This window comes from Lissotriton helveticus, chromosome 6, assembly GCF_964261635.1.
Source record: "Lissotriton helveticus chromosome 6, aLisHel1.1, whole genome shotgun sequence".
NCBI lineage: Eukaryota > Metazoa > Chordata > Amphibia > Caudata > Salamandridae > Lissotriton > Lissotriton helveticus.
Window position 1 is genome coordinate 1,422,028,180 of NC_136067.1, and position 21,534 is coordinate 1,422,049,713.

Here is a 21,534-nt window from a genome sequence, read left to right on the forward strand (position 1 = left end):
GGAGAACTTGTCAAAGCCACAGAGCTGTAAAAATATGGCTCAAAAGAGACAGCAGAACACTGCTGGCTTGAGGGTAGACTACATACTTATTTACCATAAAAAATAGGGGATAAAGAGAATCACCTTCCATTCTTAAAACTTGTGAAAAACATGTTTTTTCAGGAAGCAATTTAAAGGGTTTGGACAGCCGAGGTTCCTTATGGATACAAGCCGAGTGATTGATGATTGTGTTGCCCCTTCACACTTTGATGTGGGCTCAGGGGTGCATGCAGGCATGCAGATTTTAAAGTACTTTAAATAAAATATTATCATTAAATGGTACATGGTTAAACTTTGTACAGCAAATGAGTAGATTACAATCCCTGCAATGTATACAATACCCAGATACAAAGAACTGGATCATAAACATATTGTTCAATAAATTACACTTGACAGATTTAAGTATTTGTCAGCGTTAAGCACAGTTTAAGGCACTGACCAGAAATAGTGTTTTTACTTCTAGTTTGCCAGAATAAACATACCAGGTATATACCAAACAGAAATCTAACAAATGACAAAATACGCAATTTATTTGTAAAAAATATTTATATATATATTTAAGAAATAAGAACAACAGCGATCAAAGGTCAATAAAAAAGCGCTATGTAGTCAGGATCAGATTTCGCATCGGCTCTTTTTTTTTATCCAAAAACTAAAACAGAAGTAACTTTAAAAGTTACACACAATGATTATTCCCCATAGGGAACAGTAATGTCAGCATTTTTCACACACTCCGTATTAAATCCAAGAAAAGGTTGGGTGAGAACCGTGGGCATGAACTTTGGCCACTTGCAGAATTTACAATGCAGAGCAACAGTCCCGCAGTCACTTAGGTCTTTCACCACAGTCCCAACTATGCACAAGTTAGAAAATCTGGAGAAATTGTAGCACTTTTGCAAGGGAATTCATTCATTCCCTTCACTGTAAAAATTGATTGCAGCAATTTAAAATGTTTGGTGACGCTTAAAACTCCTCCATCCTCTGTGGATTACATACTTTGCCACTTGCTGCCTTTTCTGACGACCTTCAACTACAGTAAAGGTGAGTGGCTGGAAGTAGATGCAACACGGTTAGTTTAGTCTTAAATTCCCATAAAGAAACCATCCCAAGCCTTCATCGTTCTCTTCGATGAATCCACTTTCTGGCTGCTTATAGTATTGCTTCCTTTCAGTAGAATTCTCTTTTTCAGACTCACTGCGCGCCTGGAAGAGTGACACTGACTGCAGACTGGCTTGTTTGTGGAGCTGGAGATCCACTGCTGACTGGCTGCGGAGGCACAGGAGCGGGCTCCGTTTTGCTGATGTGTGTGATGAAACGCAAACGAAGTTTCAGAGCCGGCCTTAGATTACAGATGATTTTCTCTACCTGTACAAAAAAAAAATGAAGCAGAGACAAGGCAAAAAATTTAAATATCTTTAGTAGGTACAAGTTGAGCCACAAGATGGTTTACTCTAACGAGAAACTTCACAAACTTCCTCTGAATGACTAACAGTTACGTGAAAAATCACAATCAACTCATATAACTTGTGTTATCCATATAGCCGTGATCTGCTATGCTTAAAAGGGAAAAGTGCTGGTTGAAACTGATGGACAACACCCCATATTTTGGAAGACAGACGACAAAGAACCAAAGCAGCGGATGGGTTAGGCATAAAAAACTAAGATGCAATCAAAGCAGCCACTGTCACTGCTTTCGGAGGTTTCCCTACCAACTCTCATCAAATTACATCCTCAAGTTAACTGAATGAGATGAATATCATTTTTGTGTCATATCCCAAGGGTACCATACCATAATGGGTACTGGTATAGAGCATAACGAAATGGTTACTTACCAGTAGGAGTAGCTGGAAGAGTTTTCTGGATTCACATGCTATGCATTATTCTGCCATCTCGTGGTTGGGCCAGAATTGTTTCTGGTGTTTTTTTAGCCTGTGGGACATCGTCGACCACCATTTGGTGCTAGGTCCAATCTTTATGTGACGTCAGACGGTGACCCGGAAGTTCCTGTGCGTGGTAGCCATCTTCAGATTCTTTTTTCCCTTTTCTTTGTTTGGTAAAATAGGGTATGTCTTCACTTTTCTTGTCTTTAGTTCTTTATTTTCCTTTTACATGATCTTTTCTCCCACCTATTTGCATTACTCTTCTGAGGGGAGGTGGGTGCATCTCATGTGAATCCAGAAAACTCTTAAAGCTGCAAAACTACTGCTACTGGTAAATAAACATTTCGTTTTGCAGCACGAATCCTTTTGTCAATTCACATGCTGTGCATTAGATTATGTCGCAGTTTCCTCCCTCATTGGGGTGGTTGTGGTAAGAAGAGGAAGACCTTGCGAACAGGTGTTGAAGAACTTTTTGTCCCTCTTGAGCTTCCTTTCTCATATGTATAGCCATGCAGTAATGCTTGGTGAAGATGTGTAGAGATGCCTATGTCACAACTGCACATATAGTGTCTACTGGCACATTGGCCATGAAGGCCAGGGTAGCCCCTTTTTTCTTTGTTGATTGGGCTTTTGGCCGGGTGTTTAGTGTTTTTCCCACTGAGGAATAGCATACTAGAATTGCTTCTACAATCCACCGTGCATTTGTCCCGTTGGTCACAGATGCTCCTTTATTGGATTTGGAGTGAGAGACGAACAATTGATTCACCTTACAGAAATATTTTGTCTCCTGTAAATAGTATAGAAAAGCCCTTCTTACATTTTGGGTATGAAAGCTTCTTTCTCGTCGTGTATGAAGAAAACTGCTAGCTGTATGCGTTGATTCATGTGGAATTTGCTTACTACCTTAGGTAGGAATTGAGAGTTGTTCCTTAGGATAGCATTATCCTTGCGGAATTGCATGTATGGTTCCTCAATATTTAATGCCTGTAGTTCACTTACACTCCAAAGAGTCAAAAGCTATAAGGATTGCACTGTGGTCTAAAGCCCTGATGATAATCCCCCAATGCAGAAGGGGATTGGAAACGCGTCGGCGCGTCTTTAATCGTCTGCGAGGGACCAACATTGAATGGGACTCTAGTGAGGGTGTCATAATTGAAATATACCCCGAGAGCGAACTTTTATAAAAAATAATTTTCCCCGCAGTCTGCCTGTCATAGTGCCACATAGAATTTGAATTTTGAGAGGCAAGTGTTGAAATTTTGGACTGGTGTAATTAATTGATACAAATACAACAGTGTTTTGCCTTTGTTTTTGACTTTCTAATATGTTTTTGTAAAATGTTTTTCATATAATTTTGAGTCGCACAATATACTGAATGAAATGTGTATTCCTCCTATGCATCAAGAGTGATGAATAGTTGTTTAAAATGAAGTTGAATCAATAGAAATATGAAAGTAAAGTACAATGATTGTTTGCGTTGTATTTCGAATCTGCTGTATTAATTAGCAGTACTGAAATTGGTGGCCAGGTAACTTTTTAAAAAAAAATAGCTATTAAGAAGGCAGACTTTACTGTGAAGTATCTGAGTTCTGCTTTGTGCATTGGTTCAAGTGGTTCTGTCATTAGTTGTGTTAGAACTGTGTTTAAGCTTCACATCGGAGCTGGAGCCTTCCTTGGGGTGCAATTCTTTTGGAACCTTTCAAGAATCTTTTGAAGACTGGTAATGTGAAAAAGCCTTTACATGAAGCTCCCCTGGTGTCAGCTACAATCACTGCCAGGTGCACCTTTAGGCATGAGTAGTTGATCTTGCTGTCTAGCAAGTGCATAAGATATATGAGCAACGTTTCCTGTGTGGATATTGAATTTAGGGTATTGTTCTCCGTACAGTACGTCATACCTTTACCAATTAGCTGAGTAGCACTGTCTAATGATTTGTTTTCTTGCCTCCTTTAGTATCTCCACTGTTCTTTGCAGTAAGTTTCAATGTTTGAACCCTATGTACTCCAGGCTGCTAGGCTGAGTGTAACTGATTACGGGTCAAATATCTGAGCACCCTGCATTGTGAAAAGGTCCTTCTCTGCCTTGAATTTGATTCTCTGTTCCGTGGGCAGTTCGAGTAGGCTTGAGTACCAGGTTTGCCTTGCCCATTGAGGGGCTATGAGAAATCGGTCTCTTCCTGGTTGTCTGGCTGTTTTCCTGTACCCTTTGTAGTAGAGGAATTGGAGGAAAATCGTATGTAAATATCCCTGACCAGTTTAGCGAAGGGGCATTCATTCCATTTTGATAGGTGGTGTTGAATCCTGGAGACGAAGAAGAAATGCGTTACTTACCTGTAACTGCAGTTATCCAGTATTGGTATCTTTCATAGATTCACATGCCTGAATCATTCCCCGTCGTCGGGATTGGGAGTCCCCGGTACATAACAATAGTAATGTCATATGGACATATACATACTAATAGGCCAGAGGCCTCACATTAGTAACCTATCTGAGTCCGTTTGTAAAACAGGAACAAAGTTTGGCCAGTAGCCAATCAGCTACTACCACCCTCTAGAACCTTCCTGGAAGGAGCCCTAGTCCCTCAGATTTTCGTAAGCACAGTGCTAAGTAGTACCTACTGAGAGAACCATGGTGAGCCCTTCCAGGGGAGGCGGGTGGGTTGCATGTGAATCTATGAAAGATACCAATACTGGATAACTGCAGTTAGAGGTAAGTAACGCATTTCTTATCCAGTATTATGGGTATCTTTCATAGATTCACATACCTGAATCAGAGTAGCGAGCAATAGCCAGCACATTTCGTCTAGTACATCATGGAAAACACTTAATAACCCCTTATCATTAGTGCAATCCCACGAGCATGTAAACATTATCAGTAGGAAGAAATGTGCAAGAAGGCAATAGGAAGGTGGGATGAAAGGAAGAAGGCTCACCTCTACTGAAATAGATGATGGAGCACCGCTTGTCCCACTGCTGCATCCTTCATAAGTTCTGAGTCCAAGCAGTAGTGCCTGGTGAACGTATGAGGTGTCTTCCAGGTCGCCGCTCTACAAATGTCGACAATGGGCACCCCAGCAAAGAGCGCCATGGAAGTGGAGACTGCTCTTGTGGAATGAGCTCGAACCTTGGAAGGTAGAGGATGTCCCGCCTGTTGGTGGCAGAAGGCGATGGCCGCAGAGATCCATCTTGAAATACTCTGCTTTGTCAATGGATGACCTTTCCTGGGCCTACTAAAGGCAATGAATAATTGGCTGGATTTGAAGAGTTGCACCTTGATGGTCTTCCTGGTCTGAACTCGGCGTGCCAGAGACCTTAGTTTAAGTTGACGCTCCTGAGAAGGGAAGGCCTTTCCCTGGCGTGTCTCCAGAGTTGCTCCCAGGAAAGTGAGACATTGCGATGGTTGAAGGACATACACTCAACCAGGAAAAGTAAGTCCTAGGCTCTCGAAAAGTTGAAGACAGGCGTTGGAAGATTTGGTTACGCCTATCAGAGTAGGAGCCTTGACAAGCTAGTCGTCCAAGTAGGGGAAAACCTGGTGATGGAGTTGGCGAAGGTACGCTGCCACAGGAGACAGACATTTTGTAAAAATGCGTGGTGCCGACTTCAGGCCAAATGGCAACACTCTGAATTGGTAGTGCCGTCCCGCCACCACAAATCTCAGGAATTGTCGATGACTCTTGTGGAACAATATGTGAAAGTAGGAGTCCTGGAGGTCTAAGGACACCATGAAATCTTTGGAATTGAGTAGCTGCAACACCTCTTGAACGGATATCATACGGAATGATTGTTTCTTGAGGTATCTGTTGAGGCTTCTTAGGTCCAAGATAGGTCTCCATTTTTTCTCCTTTTTTCGTATTAGGAAGAATCTGGAGTAGAATCCTTTCCCCCTCTGACCTCTGGGAACTCTTTCCACGGCCCTTTTCTGGAGCATTAGAGAGAGTTCTTTTTGAAGGAGATGCAGATTCTTGTGCTGCATAGGACGTGGGGGGTTCGGAGGAGGAGTCTCTACGAACTCCAAAGTATGGCCGAACCGAACCAGCTGGAGAACCCAACGATCCGTCGTGATTCCTTGCCAATTGTGGAAGAAGATCGATATTTTCCCTCCAACTGCGTAATGCGGAGAAAAAGTGGAGGCCTGTAGGAGAAAGAGGTCATTGCCTTCTGGCTGTGTCCTTCTTTCCTCCTCCTCGCCCCCGAAAGGAAGGCTTGTTGTACGATGAGTGGCCTTGTTGTTGGCGCTGCTGGTATCGCGGCTTGTACTGCTGTGAGGAGCCATAGGAGGTTTTGTATCCCTGATAGCCACCTCTTGTTTGTTGTCCTCGTCCTCTGGAGCCCCGAAAGGAAGTATTTTTATACTGGAGGGTATCCAGGGCTTTCGCGGTCTCGGTATCTTTTTTGATACCCTGCAGCATCTCATCAATATGCCCCCCAAAGAGCAGTGTTCCATCGAACGGCATGTCCAGTACTCTGGTTTGTACCTCAGGCCGGAACGAAGTGGCTTTAAGCCACCCTTGGCGCCTCAGGACTGCTGCCCCTGCCATCTGTCTAAAGTCTGTAGAGGCTATATCCATCGCCACATCTATCATTTCCGAGGCAGATCGCTCGCCCTCAAGGAGTATCTTCCTTGCCTCTTCCTTCTGGTCCTCTGGTATGGCTCCTAAGTATGGGGAAATATCCGCCCACATCTGGCGATTGTATCGTCCTAAGAGGGCCAGAGAGTTTGCTGCCCGTATCGAAAGGGCCGACATGGACGAAAACTTTTTACCAATGTTATCAAGTTTACGGCCTTCCTTATCCGGTGGAGCAGTCAACGCTGCAGACGGATTGCTTGATTTACGCTGTGCAGCCTGTGTAATAACGGAGTCCGGTTTCATTTGGCCTATGAGGCATGCCGGAGCCGTGGCTGAGGCCTTATATTTCTTGTCAAGTCTGGGCGGAACTGGAATCAGAGATGAGGGGTTCTGCATAATCTTCACTCCTTGATCCCAGATATATTCAATGATAGGGATGGATCGTACAATCTTCTTGAATGGCTCTCTGAAGTCATACAGGAAGCAATCCTGGGTTTGCGTGGTCATTTCGATTTTAAACCGTGCCGCAGCTCTTTCCACAATATTATGAAATCCCCCGATATCCTCTGGGGGCGAATCGGCTTGTGGCTGGTCAGGGGATGCTGGATCCTCAATGACATAATTATTCCATTCATCGTCTTGAATTTCTCCTTCCTCCTGCTGTTCTTCCTCTTCTCCTACTACTTCCTCCTCTGCTGTACCGGAGGAGGCGGAGTGGGCGGAAACCGCTGTTTGTAATCCGCTATAAGAAATTGCAGGTCCGTCACTATTGATGCTGGGAGGCATACCATAGGTTCCGAGGAAGGAGGCGGAGTAATTTAACGTTCTTCCTGATCTCGCCCTTCATCCTGATCCAGGTCTTCATAGTCAGAGCTTTCATGTACCTTAACATGGAGTTCTGACGGACTTGTCGCAGGTTGGAACATGGAACCGTCATCAGAATTCTCTGTGTCCAGCAGATGGGTCGGCGGTAGTGACTGGACCCTGCTAGGTGACGTCAATTCCGGTGTTAAAGTACTCGTTGTCATCCTGTAGTGAGTATAAGAGTACTGCAGCGTAGGAGACCCCGTAGTCGAAGAGGTCGTCGACGGTGGAGCATCAATGGCCTTAGTAGACGACTCAGTTGTCTTCATCGACGATGCTGACGACGGCAGCGTCGACGGATCTTTCTTCGGCGACGGCAGCGTCAACGTTGGACCTGTCGTCGATGGCTTCGTCGATGATCTCGTCGACGTCGGCTTCATCGAAGTTTGCGTCGACGGTCTCGTCGATACTGATGTCGCGTCGATGACTTCTTCGACGCCGGTGTCGATGGCTTCGTCGACGATGGAGCCGTCGACGGTGCCTTAGATGCCGATGAGGAAATCGTCGACGCTGAAGTGACTCTCGTCGACGACGATGACTTTGTTTTCGTCGACGTGCTAGATGTCGTCGACGGAGGCGTCGACGACGATTTTTTAATGGCAATGACAGATACAATCGACCTACCCGTCGACGATGATGCCGTGGTAGTAGACATGGCGGAGAAGGACGATGCCGTCGACGTGGATAATGTTACTGTCGACGTCGTCACAGGCATGGCCGAAGTGACCAGCAAAGGCTTCTTGAAGGTGACATCCTGAAGAGAACTTGACCCTGCCATGGCCTGTGGACGAACCTCTGAAGACTTGGACGTCTTCTTCTGAGGTGGCTCTGCAGATCGGCCTGGAGATGACGGTCTGAGCCTTTTGGAGGAGGAGTGTGAGCTCCTAAAGGAACACTCGCTCTCACCTGAAGAGACTGTCTGATCCTTCTCTTTAAGTCTCCTGAGCCATAAAAGCAGGCGCCCCTCTCTGTCCTTCAGGGTCTTGGCAGAGAAGGTGCGACAGACCTTGCAATCCTTCGCAGAGTGGTCAGGATAAAGACAGCAAAGGCAGTCTTCATGCCTGTCATCCACATGTAGTCTCAACTTGCTGCACGAAGCACAGGGTCTAAAAAGCCCTTTTTTAGGAGTGTCAGACATGGTGGACTGAAGTACTCCTCCACAAGAAAAAGTTCAGAGAGAAAAATATGGAATCAATCCAGAAATATGAGAAAGCTGAGCAGAGCTCAGAGGAGACTCCCTTAGCACGACGTGCGGTAGAAAATCTGAGGGACTAGGGCTCCTTCCAGGAAGGTTCTAGAGGGTGGTAGTAGCTGATTGGCTACTGGCCAAACTTTGGTCCTTTTTTACAAAAGGACTCAGATAGGTTACTAATGTGAGGCCTCTGGCCTATTAGTATGTATATGTCTATATGACATTACTATTGTTATGTACCAGGGACTCCCACCCCGACGACGGGGAATGATTCAGGCATGTGAATCTATGAAAGATACCCATAATACTGGATAATTAGCATTTCTTGTTCTCCTCTGTTGCAAATAGGTCTATTTCTTGTGTTCCCCAGATGCTGAAGAACCTTTGCAGGCTCCTATGCTTTATCTCCCATTGGCGTGAGCTGCTGTTTTGCCTCCTGAGCTGATCTACTTCTGTGTTGTCCTTTTCTGGCAGGTGAATTGTCTGCAGGTTGATTCTTCTTGAATTGACCCATTGCCATATTTCCAGAGCTAGCTTGCTTAGGGTAACTTGGGTAACTTATTTCGTTACTCTCGGTTTGTTGTGGTATTGTCCTTCTGGATCAATACTGTCTTCCCTCCTATGTGGGCTTGGAATGCCTTTAGTGCCAGTAACACAGTTTTCATCTCTAGGAAGTTGATATGTTTTATGGAGTCTACACCATTCCATTGACCCCGTACCCTCAGGTATCCTGAATGTGCTCCCCTATCCTTGTGGTACACATCTGTTGTGATGGTCACTGAGGGCGATGGTGATTTGAAAGGTCTGCCTAGTGTTATGTTGTTAGAGGCCCATCAATGTATCTACTTCTGTACCTTTCTAGGTGTGCTCGTGGATGAACAGGAGGTATCTCTTGTGTGCTTGGTTCATGGGGTTGGGCAGATAGGAGTTCTTTAGGTCAGTTCTTGCCATGAAGTGCCCTTTTTGTAGTTGTGGGATTACCTCTTGTAGTGTTGACATCTTGAAATACTGCGTGCTGATGAATTTGTTTATGAATCTGAGATCTAAGATACGTCTTAGCATGAGATTTTGCTTCGGCACCTAGAAATAAGGTGAAAAGTTTCCCTTGTGTTCCCTTGTTGGTACTTTCTCTATTGCTTGTTTTTCTAGGAGTTACTTTTTTCCTCCCTTATTCGTAAGAGTTCTGTTAGTTGGGAACCTTTTCTTCCTTGATTGATTTGGTGGAGTTTCTTTGTTACTTCTATACAATAGTCATGGCGCACCACATTTAAAATCCAACTGTCTGTAATTATGTTTTCCCACTGAAGTGGGTAATGCACTGTTCTGCTTCCCACTGGTGTTGTGTGGGGGGTCCTCCTTTGTGGGCAAGTCACTTGGGGTTTGCTCCTCCCCCTCTCGAGAGTTGTCCCCTGGTTCTTCCTCTGCCACAAAAGGACTGCTTTGGCTGTTGTTGATAGGATTGGTATCCAGACTGCTGGTTTGACTGCTATCTGTTGCCTTGTGGTTGATGTTGTGGTTGTTGCCCTATTGAGAAGAACTTCCTGTGGGTCTTCTTAGGTTAAATCCTCATCTTCTGAAAGTGCCCCTCTGTTGTGGGGCTCCCATAGCCCTGGCAGTCTCATTGTACTTTTGTATTTGTTTTACGGATTCATCTACCTCACTCCCAAACAACGTTTCTCCTGTGAAGGGTTTATTGATTATGGAGGTTTGTACTTCCTGTTTGTAGCCTGAAATTCCGAGTCAGGCAGGCCTTCTTAGTGTTGTGCCCGTCACATTTGTCTGCTGGCTGTATCGGCTGCGTCTAGAGCGGATTTCAGGCAGGTGTTAGCTATGTTTTTTTCCCTCCTGTATGATGCATTTTGCTCTCTTTTTATCTTCTTCTGGGACTATGTTCCTTAGTTCTTCAATGTCATCCCATTATTGGTAGCCATACCTACTGAGGAGGGCATTAGAGTCAAAATGCTCCAGTTTTTGCTGCCTTCTTCCCCATCCTTCTTCCCGCAATGTCCATTCTGCTACTTTCACTCTCTGGAGGTGGGCCAGTGGAGGAATGAGCGTTGCTCCTCTTTCTTGCTGCGGTAACAATGATTCAGTCAGCCACTGTGTTCCCTTGAATATATTTAGGGTCCCTTGCGGAGGGTTTGTATTTTATTCCCCACCCTGGGTGTTTCTCCCTTTGCTGAGGCAGGCTCCTTGAAAACCTCCTTGCCCTTGTCCAGAATGCTTGGCAGCATTGGGAGGTATTGTGTACCTTTCATGGAAGGTGCTAATGTTTCTAGTAGAAACTATAAGTCTCCTTTCTCCTCCTCTAAGAGGTCCTCGAAATTATCAGCTGCTCTCCTGATGAGGCTGTTGTAGAAGGCTAGGTCATCGGGTTGTGAAGCCTTCCTGGGATACCTACAGACTTCTTCAGGGCTTTCTGTGTCAAGGTCATCCCACTGTTCCTCGAAAGTTCCTGTTGATTCCTCCTCTTCTGGAACATCGAGTTCCTCTTTGACAACCACCTCGTGAGGTTCGGGGGTTGCCGGAGCTTCGAGGGTATCCTCTTTTTCCACAGCCTCTGTGGTAGTAGAGGGCTTTGCAGGAATCCTGAACTCCTTTAGCGCCTTGTCAAACTCCTTCTTTCATTGAAGGAGTACTGCCATTTCTGCCTCCAGACGTCTTTTCTTCTTCTCCACCTCAAGGGCCTTTTCGGCATCTGAAGCCAGGGAGATCCTATTCTTGGGTGTGTTGGATTCTGCCTCCAAAGGTATGTTTTTGTTCTTCGCAGCCTCTCGTCCAGCACCTGTCTTTGTTGATTTTGATGTTTTGCCCACGTTTGTATCCGTGGAATGGGATCCGTGGGGTTCTCTTGGCTGCGGCTGACCCTCAGTTGTCATTTTCATCTACGCCTGGGCTGCCTTTTGTGCCTTCTTTTCAAGGTCCTTGGTATCTGAGGGGTTTTTGTTATCTTGTCTGTTTTCTTCTCGCTGTCATTGGGAATTCTTTTTGAGGTACACCTCCTCTTGGCGTCCCCTTCGAGGATCTCGATGTTCAACTCTCCGCGTGTAGATTCTGTGGTCACCCCCTGTTCGTCTTTGTCGCTTGAGAGGCCCAAGTCCTGCAGTGATACCTGTTATTTCTGACTGACAAGTATGGCTGCATGATGGTCCTCGCTCTGTTCTCGACGGGCCTTGAGGGTCTTCGACAAAAACAGTGCAGGCCTCGCAGTCATTATCCTTGTGATCCCGCAGCAGGCAGAGGTTACAGACGTAGTATGGATCACGTTGCGCAAATTTATGGTGGCAATGTGGGCAAAATTTGAAAGGGGTATATTCCATTGCCCCTACCTTGCATCATCTTGGTCCGTCTGCGTAGTCGTTGCTCCATCTGGATCCCCCGATGGGGAAATGTGTCCATAGGTGTCTCTCCTTCGCCAGTGTCTTCTCAATGAACTAAGGTTTTTTCCTCCAAAATTCCTAGATTGTCTCAGGGATTTTGTCCAAAACTTTGGAGTGTCTCCCCTAACTATCAGACTAAACAGCGGAAAAAAGAATCTTAAGATGGCTACCATGTACAGGAACTTCTGGGGTGCTGACCGACATCACACAAGGGATGGACCTAGCAGTAAATTGTTGTTAACGACGCCCCACGAAAATAAAAAAAGGAAACAGACAATTTAGGATCCAAACACTAGATGGCGCAATAATGCACAGCATGTGAATCCAGAAAATAATTCATGCTGCAAAACTGATAACCAGTAAACAAAAAAGGTGCACAGTAAACACATTTTTCATGATTCCTTACCGGGTCCTTTACGCTGTCCCCGGTGAACATGTACTTCATGTGGTACAAAAAGTCACAGATGGGATCTATATAATTAAGGTGTGCGCTGCACTGGTCGACATTCAGGAGCATTTCGTAAAACGCCACGCCGATCTGGATTTAAGTATGAAAACAAAACAAAAAACATTAAGTTGAAAAGGTAAAGGACGTTTACAAACTCAGTTCAATAACCTGATAAAACAATTGATACATCTTTAATCACAGATCAACAAGAATTTGATTTTACTGTCCTACTGCACTGCTGAGATAAATATTATAACCAAGACCTGCTAGCTACGTTCACTTACACTTGGAGTATGCGCCATCACAGAATGCCTTGGAATTAATGTAATCATTTTACTACGCCAAAAGTCTTTCTAAAATGAACACAACTTAATGTAGCCTGGAAGATGAATTTATATTGGTTAAACTAACAACATTTCTTACTTGTAACTACAGATCTAGACCTTTGTGGTGCATTCGAGCGACGGTGTTGAACTCTGCGCTTGCCAAAAGTGGAGTTCAACATTAAAAGGTTAAGGAAAGGCACATCTTATGTGTCCTTCACAAAACATCAGGTGACCAGGAGAGCGCATCGAACGAGGCTCTCCAAGACATGTTGGACACCCACAAACACACCACATTTGCTTCCAGAAATATCTGTAATTTCTTAAAATTTCCAATATTCCACATCGTTTGGCTATATAGGCACTAGTCGTCGTTTCTGTCACATGAACTCTCTCTACAGTTTTAACGTTCAACAAAAACAGGGACAGATCCGAATCTTAAATCCTACCCACATCAACTACAGAGCTGTAATGTTTCAAATTCTAGCTGTTCATGTATCAGGGTGAGGTTGAGACTGCCTGATTGAGAATGGAGGATCCTCGCTCCAAGGGGCAGATGCTGGTTAACTTTAAAGAACATTCGGAACTCTTGAGACATTAACAGATGTTCTTAGAAACATCAATATGTGGTCCAAGTTGGGCAAATAAAGAACCGTGTTGACTTCCTTTCACCACTGTGTTCTTAAAAGAAGCAAGGAAGGTGTACAGAAGGGAGGCTAGCCAACAGATTTAAAACGCAGGTTCCTCTAAAAAAAAAAAAAAATCCTGCTCTCAACCTATCCAGAGGTTTTAGGATTCCTACTCGACTGACAGTGAGATTCAACAATCCCTTACATTAGGCTTGTATATCGGTTAGGTGGCAGTGTAAAAGTAGGTGGGATGAAGCAAGGGGATACTGCAGGTTTTGCTGCCCTACAGATCTACTGTATTTACTTAATTCCGCTAATTTCTATATGAAAGTACAGCAGAGGGTAAAATAGTTTATTTCAAACTTGCTAGGCGAAAACCTTTAGAAGCTGCACATTCCTGAGCTTCAACAAACTTGAATAATGCCTGGTTATTTTCAAAGAGCAATATAAAGATATCACTTATTTCTACTATATCCTGACAGATAGATTCCCGACAATAGGTGCGACCACTATCAGAGTTCGTTGCTATGCTTTCGGCAAACGGGAAATGGAAATATGCCTTTTTCAACTCTATGGCTGCCAAGAAGTCAGAGCTCTGTAACAGTGGAATGATCGTCTACAGTGGGACCCTGTGGAAGTACCGTTCACTGAGACTCTTTTTCGAAAATATAGGCTGCCATCCTCTTATTTTCTGTAGCAAGAAGCATCTCCTTTCTGCTTTGTTGACAACTGCACAGTCCATTTTAATAACACCGTAATGACCTCGTGCTCCAGATGAGAAAAGTGTTTTTCAGGCAATTCCATTAGCTGTGCCATCAAGCTTTTCAAATAATAGTGTTAGAATAGAAAATACCTGTCTGCATTAAGGAATCTATTTGAAAGTCTTTGGGGACTAGGAAAGTCTCACTCCTTGCAACTCTCCTCAATGAAGTGTGGGAGAGTGAATACCTTGGAATGATGGTAGAGTTTGCTTTTCCTGGATGTGGGCTAGCCCACACCACTACTATTTAGCGTGAATTGTCACCAAGGGAGGAACTATGCAAGAGAAACAAGTTACTTGCCTTTGGTAATGTTCTTTCTGGTAGATACTCTAACTGCAGATTAACCTGTTAATACACCAAGGCGCCATACTGGATCAAAATATTTTTTTCTCATTCATTTCCTTGAGCGAATGTAGGTGGCATTGTGTGGGTCTGTGTCTGGTCTGTCCTAACCTAGAAAGAACGTTGGGACCACAATATAACGGCCACCTCAGAGTGTCAACCTCAGTTTCTTTGTGATATCTGCCCAAGCTGTCAGATGTGGAGGCTTTAGTAATCAGATTATGCCAGTGTGCAGATCCCTAAATTGAAATCTTTTTAGAATGAACCCAGAACGCATCAGCCAGACTCATACTAGACATCCCGCGTAACGACCAAATTTCTGGTCACCTGAAAAACCTCCACTGGCTCCCCGTCAATAAGAGGATAACATTCCGTCTCCTAACCCACGCACACAAAGCACTTTACGAACTCGGACCCGAATGCCTCAACACACGACTTTCCTTCTACTCCCCCTCCCGCCAGCTACTCTCCTCCAACCAAGCCCTTGCTGCTGTACCTCGCATCAACAAAACTACCATGGGAGGAAGATCCTTCTCCTACCTGGCGGCTAAAACCTGGAACTCACTTCCCATTCACCTTCGCCTCACTCAGAACCACCTAGCATTCAGAAAGCAACTTAAAACCTGGATATTCGACAAGTAATCCCCCACCCTTCTCCAAGCGCCTTGAGACCCTCTGGGTATGTAGCGCGCTATATAAATTAATTGAATTGAATTGAATTGAAAGAGCTCATCTGCCAAAACGGTGATCGGGGAGAAATCTGTGTTTACATAGAGTAGTCACCAAAAAGAGAATTAAGTGACGTTTTCTTTGGATGGATACTTCTAACCCCAAATCCCTTTCCTCGTGAATAGATACCAGCGCAGTACTGCCCCTGGTGGTGAGTCTGTGAAATGGCTAAGACCAGGAAATCTTACAAGTTTGAACGACCAAAGTGCCCCTCTCGCCAGACCTGATTATCCTTGAAGTACCGTTTTGTGCACATGTGAACTGGTGCCCATGAAGTTGTGGATGGCAAAGTCACTGACTGGGGCAAAGGTGAGCAAGAGATTAAAGAGGAAGTTGCTGTAGTGGTGACTAACAGATGTCTCCTCAAGAAGTAATGGATAGAAGGAAAATGCTACTTACCATGAAAGCATCTGCTCGCAGTTTGCAGTGCTGTTTGAACCCATGAAGTGCATAGACAGTACAGCAGTACTTCCCAAAGTGGTGGCTAGTCTGTGGATGATGCAGAGGTCTGAAATAATGCTTTAGGTAGAGTTTGGCCAAGCATAGCCTGCTGACAGGTGAGGATATGCTTAGTAGAGGTGTGTGTTGTTGACCATATTATTACTTTACAGATGTCAGTTATGGGAAGAGGAACCATACCCATGTGTCTCGTAAGTACTATATAGAGATTCCAGGGGATTGTAGGCAAAACTCTGAATTGGATAATCATTTTAAGGCCTTACATAAAATCTTTAATAACGGATTCTGAAAAGGGAAGAATGCTCCCTGTTTTGCATGTATGCGGCAATGGCAACAAAGTGTAGGCGTACGAGGAGAACCAGACATGTTGAGGAGGATTGAGAACCATGGTTGCCTGCCCCAAGTGGGAGGCACCACAATGAAGGTGAGAGACGTTTTCCATAGCTTCTTTACCGCGTACTGAAGGAGTGGGTGAGGAGGAAAAGCGTAGGCAAATATCACTGAAAAGTTAATCTATCGCAGTCTGCCCATGGACTGTGGGTCGCAGAGTGGATGAAGAACAGCCGCTTGAAACTGAACTCAGACAAGACGGAAGTCCTCATCCTTGGGCCATCACCCTCCGCCTGGGACGACTCCTGGTGGCCCCCTGCCCTGGACACCGCCCCCAAGCCGACAGACCACGCACGCAACATCCTGTTCTCCTCCCTCTCCATGACCAGATCTTCCAATGGATCCCGATCGAAACCAGGAAGACGGTCACCCAGGCCCTCGTCACCAGCCGGCTAGACTACGGAAACACCCTCTACGCCGGAACCACAGCCAAGCTACAGAAAAGACTACAACGAATCCAGAATGCCTCCGCCCGACTCATCCTAGACATCCCCCGACGCAGCCACATCTCCAACCACCTGAGGAACCTGCACTGGCTCCTCGTCAACAAGAGGATCACGTTCAGGCTCCTCACCCACGCACACAAGTCTCTCCACAACCTGGGCCCCAAGTACCTCAACGACCGCCTGACCTTCCACACGCCCACCCGCCAGCTGCAATCCGCTAGCCACGCCCTCGCCGCCGTACCACGCATCCGAAGAGCCACCGCCGGAGGCAGATCCTTCTCCTACCTGGCGGCCAAGACATGGAACTCCCTCCCCATCCACCTTCGGCTGACCAGGACCACCTCGCCTTCAGGAGACAACTCAAGACCTGGCTGTTCGAGCAGTAGCGGCCCCCTTCCCCCAAGCGCCTTGAGACCCTTCCGGTTGAGTAGCTCGCTATACAAGTATTATGATTGATTGATTGATGGGTCTGGAAACCTAGAGGCAAATAATATAATGTTTGACAAATAAGTCTATCTAAATAATTCCCTCGTGTTGGAAGTAAGGAAGTAAGAATTGTGACTAAAGTTTCCAAGTGTGGACATGCTGATGCATCCTGCTGAGCAGGTCAGGAAAATTGTTGTCCACTTACGTTAGGAACTACGGAAGGCGGTGAATGTGGTGGGGAATAGCCCAATACCAAATCTTCAGTGATAGTGCTGAAAGCTGTGGTGAGTAAGTAATGCCCTGTTTCTGCAGGGGGTACATGGGGTGTTATTTTGTCGGTTTTTATCAGCACAACCTTTCCTTGCATGCTGTCGAAAAAGGCTTTGAAGGCTAGGTGGATAGCAAGAAGCTCCAGAGTTGATGTGGAACACCGGCTGCTGAAGTAACCAGCGACCCTGAGCTGTTAAGCTGTAAACGTGCTTTCCAGTCAACAAGAGCTACGGCCATGCTGATGGTCATCTGCGGAATGGGGCTTCTAAAGGGGCTGCCCTGTAACAGGTTTTTGGTTCTCCACTAAGGCTAAGTGTGATAGGTACCGGCACTTACCAACACTAAATCCTGTAGCTAACCCTCAGATTGAGACCATTATATTGAGATGCATTCCTGCAATGGGAGCATTTGTAGCCTGGTATGGAGAACTATGCTGATGCAAGTGGTGATCATCCCATAGAAATGCATCATTGTTCTGACTGGAAGCCGATTTGGCTGAAAAGGAGGTAGAAGCTACTGGAAATTTAGCAAAGGGTTAGGATTCGGCTAGCCAGTGATCGCATTGAGAATTGATCCTAGAAAAGGCTAAATTTGTAGGCGGGTCAAGGTGAAATGTGATGGCGCTTATTGTAAATCCTAAGCTGTGGAGGAAGGAGATGGAAGTTTGAGTGTGTTAGACACAGATGCCTGACGACGCTCTGGACTAATGTCCAGATATGGGAAAATATGCATTTTCCCTCTTCTGAGGTGGGCAGCTAAGACCTCAAGGCATTTTGTAAACATCTTTGGGGCTATGGTAACCCCGAAGGGTAGCACCTTGAACTGTTATTGTTACCCTGAAGTGAAGATCGTGCAGATGAGCAGGATAGATGGTTATGTGGAAGAAGGTATCCTTCAGATCTAGAGCGGCCATGAAGAGGCTTTGCTGCAGCAGGGAAAGACATCCTGTTGGGCTGTCATCTGGAAATGTTCTCATAGGATGTATCAGTTTAAGGAGTTGAGGATTGGTCTGAGGGAGCTACCCTTTTTGGGGATTAGAAAGCACAGGGAATAATTCCCTCTGCCTTGTTTTGCAAGGGCAATGGCACAGTAGCCCCCTTGAGCAGCAGTGCGTGTATCTCTTCGTGGAGGAGTCAATGTTCTGTGGTTAGGGTGTGTGGACAGGGTGGAATGTTTGGTGAAGCTAAGAGGAGCTCTAGCAATACTCGTCAGTCTATGGTTAGAACCCAATGATATGAGGTGAATTCTTCTCAACGGGCAAGACACCACTGTAATTTCCCCCCAACAGGTGTTAAGTGTTCGGGAAGATAAGTGGCACGTCAGTGTTTTGAGGTGGACACTCCCTTAGTGGGAGTACCTCTATCCTTGCGCATGCTGGAGTTGTTAGAGATATAATCCACATGTGTAGGCTATGCCTCCTTGTTGGGGGTAGGCATACAGCACTCTTTGGTATGACTGAAGGTATTCTGGAGATGGGTCAGTTGCTGCACCACCTTACTGTTCTCTACAGAAGAACCACTAGTTTATTGTGTTTGAAGGGTCCCCATACTCTTGGTTACTTTCATATCCTCCCTAAAAATGTTCCAACCTTTGGTGTACTTGGGGACGAAAGAGGTGTTCACCATCAAAAGGTAGATTGATTAGATGCTGTTGCACTCTCGTTTAAAACCACATATACAGAGTCATTGGGGTCGTCATAGGATAACTGAGATGTTCACCTTCTTAGTTGCTGTATCAGCTGCATCTAGTAAAGAACATCGCACTGGAGATTATTTTGCCCTCTCAAACAATTTCTTCTACCGTTTCTAATTTGTTCTAGGGAGCGTTGTAACAACCCTCCATCTCCTCCCACTGTGCTCTATTGTACCGTGAGAGGAGACCCACAAAGTTAGCAATACACCAATAAGTGGCGGCCTCCATCACAACCCTTTTGCCTGCAGAATGATTTCTTTTGCTCTCCTTATCCGGCGGGGTAGCATCCCCTGAGGTCTGTGCAGCAGCCCATTTATATATTTTCACCACCAGAGAGTCTGAAGAAATGCATACCTTAGTGTAAGTAAGATCTGAGGGATAATGCTTATATTTTTTCTCCAGTTGCAGAATAACCACTGGGGTCTTGAAAGGCTCTTTCAAAGTGTCCATGTCAGACATAAGCATCCCTTTGAGCACTGAAAGAAACTGCATTGAGCGTTCTGACTTTGAGTGTTTCTCTGTGTAAGTCTTCTTCCATAAGGATGTGGGCAGGTATACCTTGTGGTATGATGGAACTGTCTGTATGACCCCATAAAATACGACTCTCTCATCTGGGGGAGAGGGCCTGAGTGGAACTGGCTTTAGGTCTGCATCTCCCGGAGGTTCTTCAGTGGATTTAGGATAGAAAGGTGCCTCGTAGCCCTCAGGGGGTAAAGTGCTGGGGCTACTTCTCTCCGAGTAAGATTGTGAAGACTATGATGGGGAATGGGAAGGTAGTGGAAGCATTTCTAGTGGTAGTGTGGAGGAGGAGATATCTAAGGTGGCAGGGGTAGTCGTTGCATCTCTGAACCTTTTGGGTTGTGGGAGAGGCTCTGAAGGAGTATCATTGTGGCTCCTCTTCAAAGGCCAGCCTCCTCTTTTATTGGAGAGGCTCCAAGGTCTTCAGATCCTTAGAAGTGATCTTCCTTGTCTGGGATGGATGAAATGTAACTTTTGCCCATCATCTATTTCTTCCTAAAGTGTTTCCATCTGTGGTTTCTGAAAGTCATCGGAGCCTGCGACAGAGGGAGGTTTCGGCCCAAAGGTGTTTTCACTGCAGTGCCTTCTGAGCTGTTTGAGGCGGGCATTGGGTTCAATGAAGAATGCTGTGTCGACACTGATGTGTTCCTCATCCTCCAAAAGTGCTTAGGCGGAAACGCACCTCGTCTGCAACTCATGTAAGGCAATGCACAGGTGGGGATATTCGATGGTGGCGCATGGGAGTTTCACCTCTAGCTCCAGGGGAGTAGGCCTTATGCAGAAAAAATGGTTTCCTTTTTCACTCACCTCTACATACATAGACGACCGAGGTAGATCTGTTGGAATCACAGGCTCTTGGAAGGGCAGACCCATCACCTTTCTGTCAATATATGCACCTCCCGGGATGCAGGGCACGACTTTCACTGACTTGAGTGCTATACTCTTGACATTGCCTGACGGACACCTGGTGCTCAGAGGCGACTTTAACTCAATCGTCTTGGGCGCTTGAGACAGACACCCACCCCGGGCAACCCCTCAGGCCGCTCAGGCGTTCTCCAGTTTTCTAGAGGCAATGGGACTAATGGATGGCTGGAGGGCACATAACCCCGATAAGGTACAACACACCTTCCATTCAGGGGCACACAACAGCTTATCCCGACTAGATTATGTACTGGTCCCGGCTTCGCAAATTGCAAATATACACGAAATCCGCCATTTGGCAAGAGGTATCTCAGACTATTCCCCACTATGGGTCCATATAGATCTTGATTATACACAGGTGGGAAGGGTTGTCCCAATAAACCCCTGGTATCTCAAGAACCCCAAAATATGGAAAGGCTTAACTAAAACTATCGAGGAATACTTTCGGGAAAACTAACACACAGTGGAGTCACCCCTGACACTATGGAAAGCTTTCAAAATGGTGAGCCGAGGACAAGCCCTTTCCTTGGTAGCGGGTTCAAAAAAAGACAGTGTGAGAGAAATCTCTGACATAGAGCAGGAGTTATACAGTCTGGAACAGGATGTCGCCTCAGACGCCACGCCTGAAGCCCTCCACTCCTTACGCCTGCGACAGGAAGAATAACGGACATTGGTCACTGACCGTGCCAAACTAATGGGGCAAGAAAGGTTAGGACGGATATATGAGTGGGGAGACTAGGCTGGCAAATGGCTCGCATGGTTAGACAAAAGAGAACAGGCCAGCAGACTCGTGCCAGAAGTTAAGAGCGCTGATGGTTTCTCAGTGACGGATCCCCAAGACATAGCTAACCACTTTGCAGCCCACTTCCAAACTGTGTATAGTTCGGGGGTGCCATACCAAGAAGCAGACTTTACTGATCTTATTAAAGACATAACACTTCCGAGATAATTGGATTCCGACTTCACGTTCATGGACAATGCATTAACCACTGACGAAATAGCAATGGCAATTAGAGCGCTGAACTCGGGGAAAGCTTTGGGTCCAAATGGTATTCCAATTGAGCTCTACAAGCTTCGACCAGACAAACTGGCCCCCTATCTGATATGTTTGAGGATAGCCTAAAGGAGGGAACATTACCACGCAGCCAGTCATAATTCACAAAGAAGGGAAGCCCATAACGGAATGTACCTCTTATCGGCCTATATCGCTGCTAAATGCAGAACCCAAAATTCTAGCTAAAGTACTTGCCAACCG

The 21,534-nt window shown here is 45.6% G+C and overlaps 1 protein-coding gene across 3 annotated transcripts in view; it reads right to left on the bottom strand.

Moving 5' to 3' along the window:
- Nucleotides 1–566: 566 nt before the first annotated feature.
- The window catches only part of MED23 (mediator complex subunit 23), a 684,519-nt gene continuing 663,551 nt past the window's right edge, over nt 567–21,534 (bottom strand). For all 3 annotated transcript variants that reach the window (XM_078649215.1, XM_078649213.1, XM_078649212.1), the window contains 2 exons: nt 12,331–12,462; nt 567–1,404 (listed from right to left, as the gene is read on the bottom strand). In XM_078649215.1, coding sequence (XP_078505341.1) covers nt 1,231–1,404; nt 12,331–12,462 — 306 coding nt within the window. In that variant the 3' untranslated portion in view covers nt 567–1,230. The remainder of the gene's footprint in view (nt 1,405–12,330; nt 12,463–21,534) is intronic.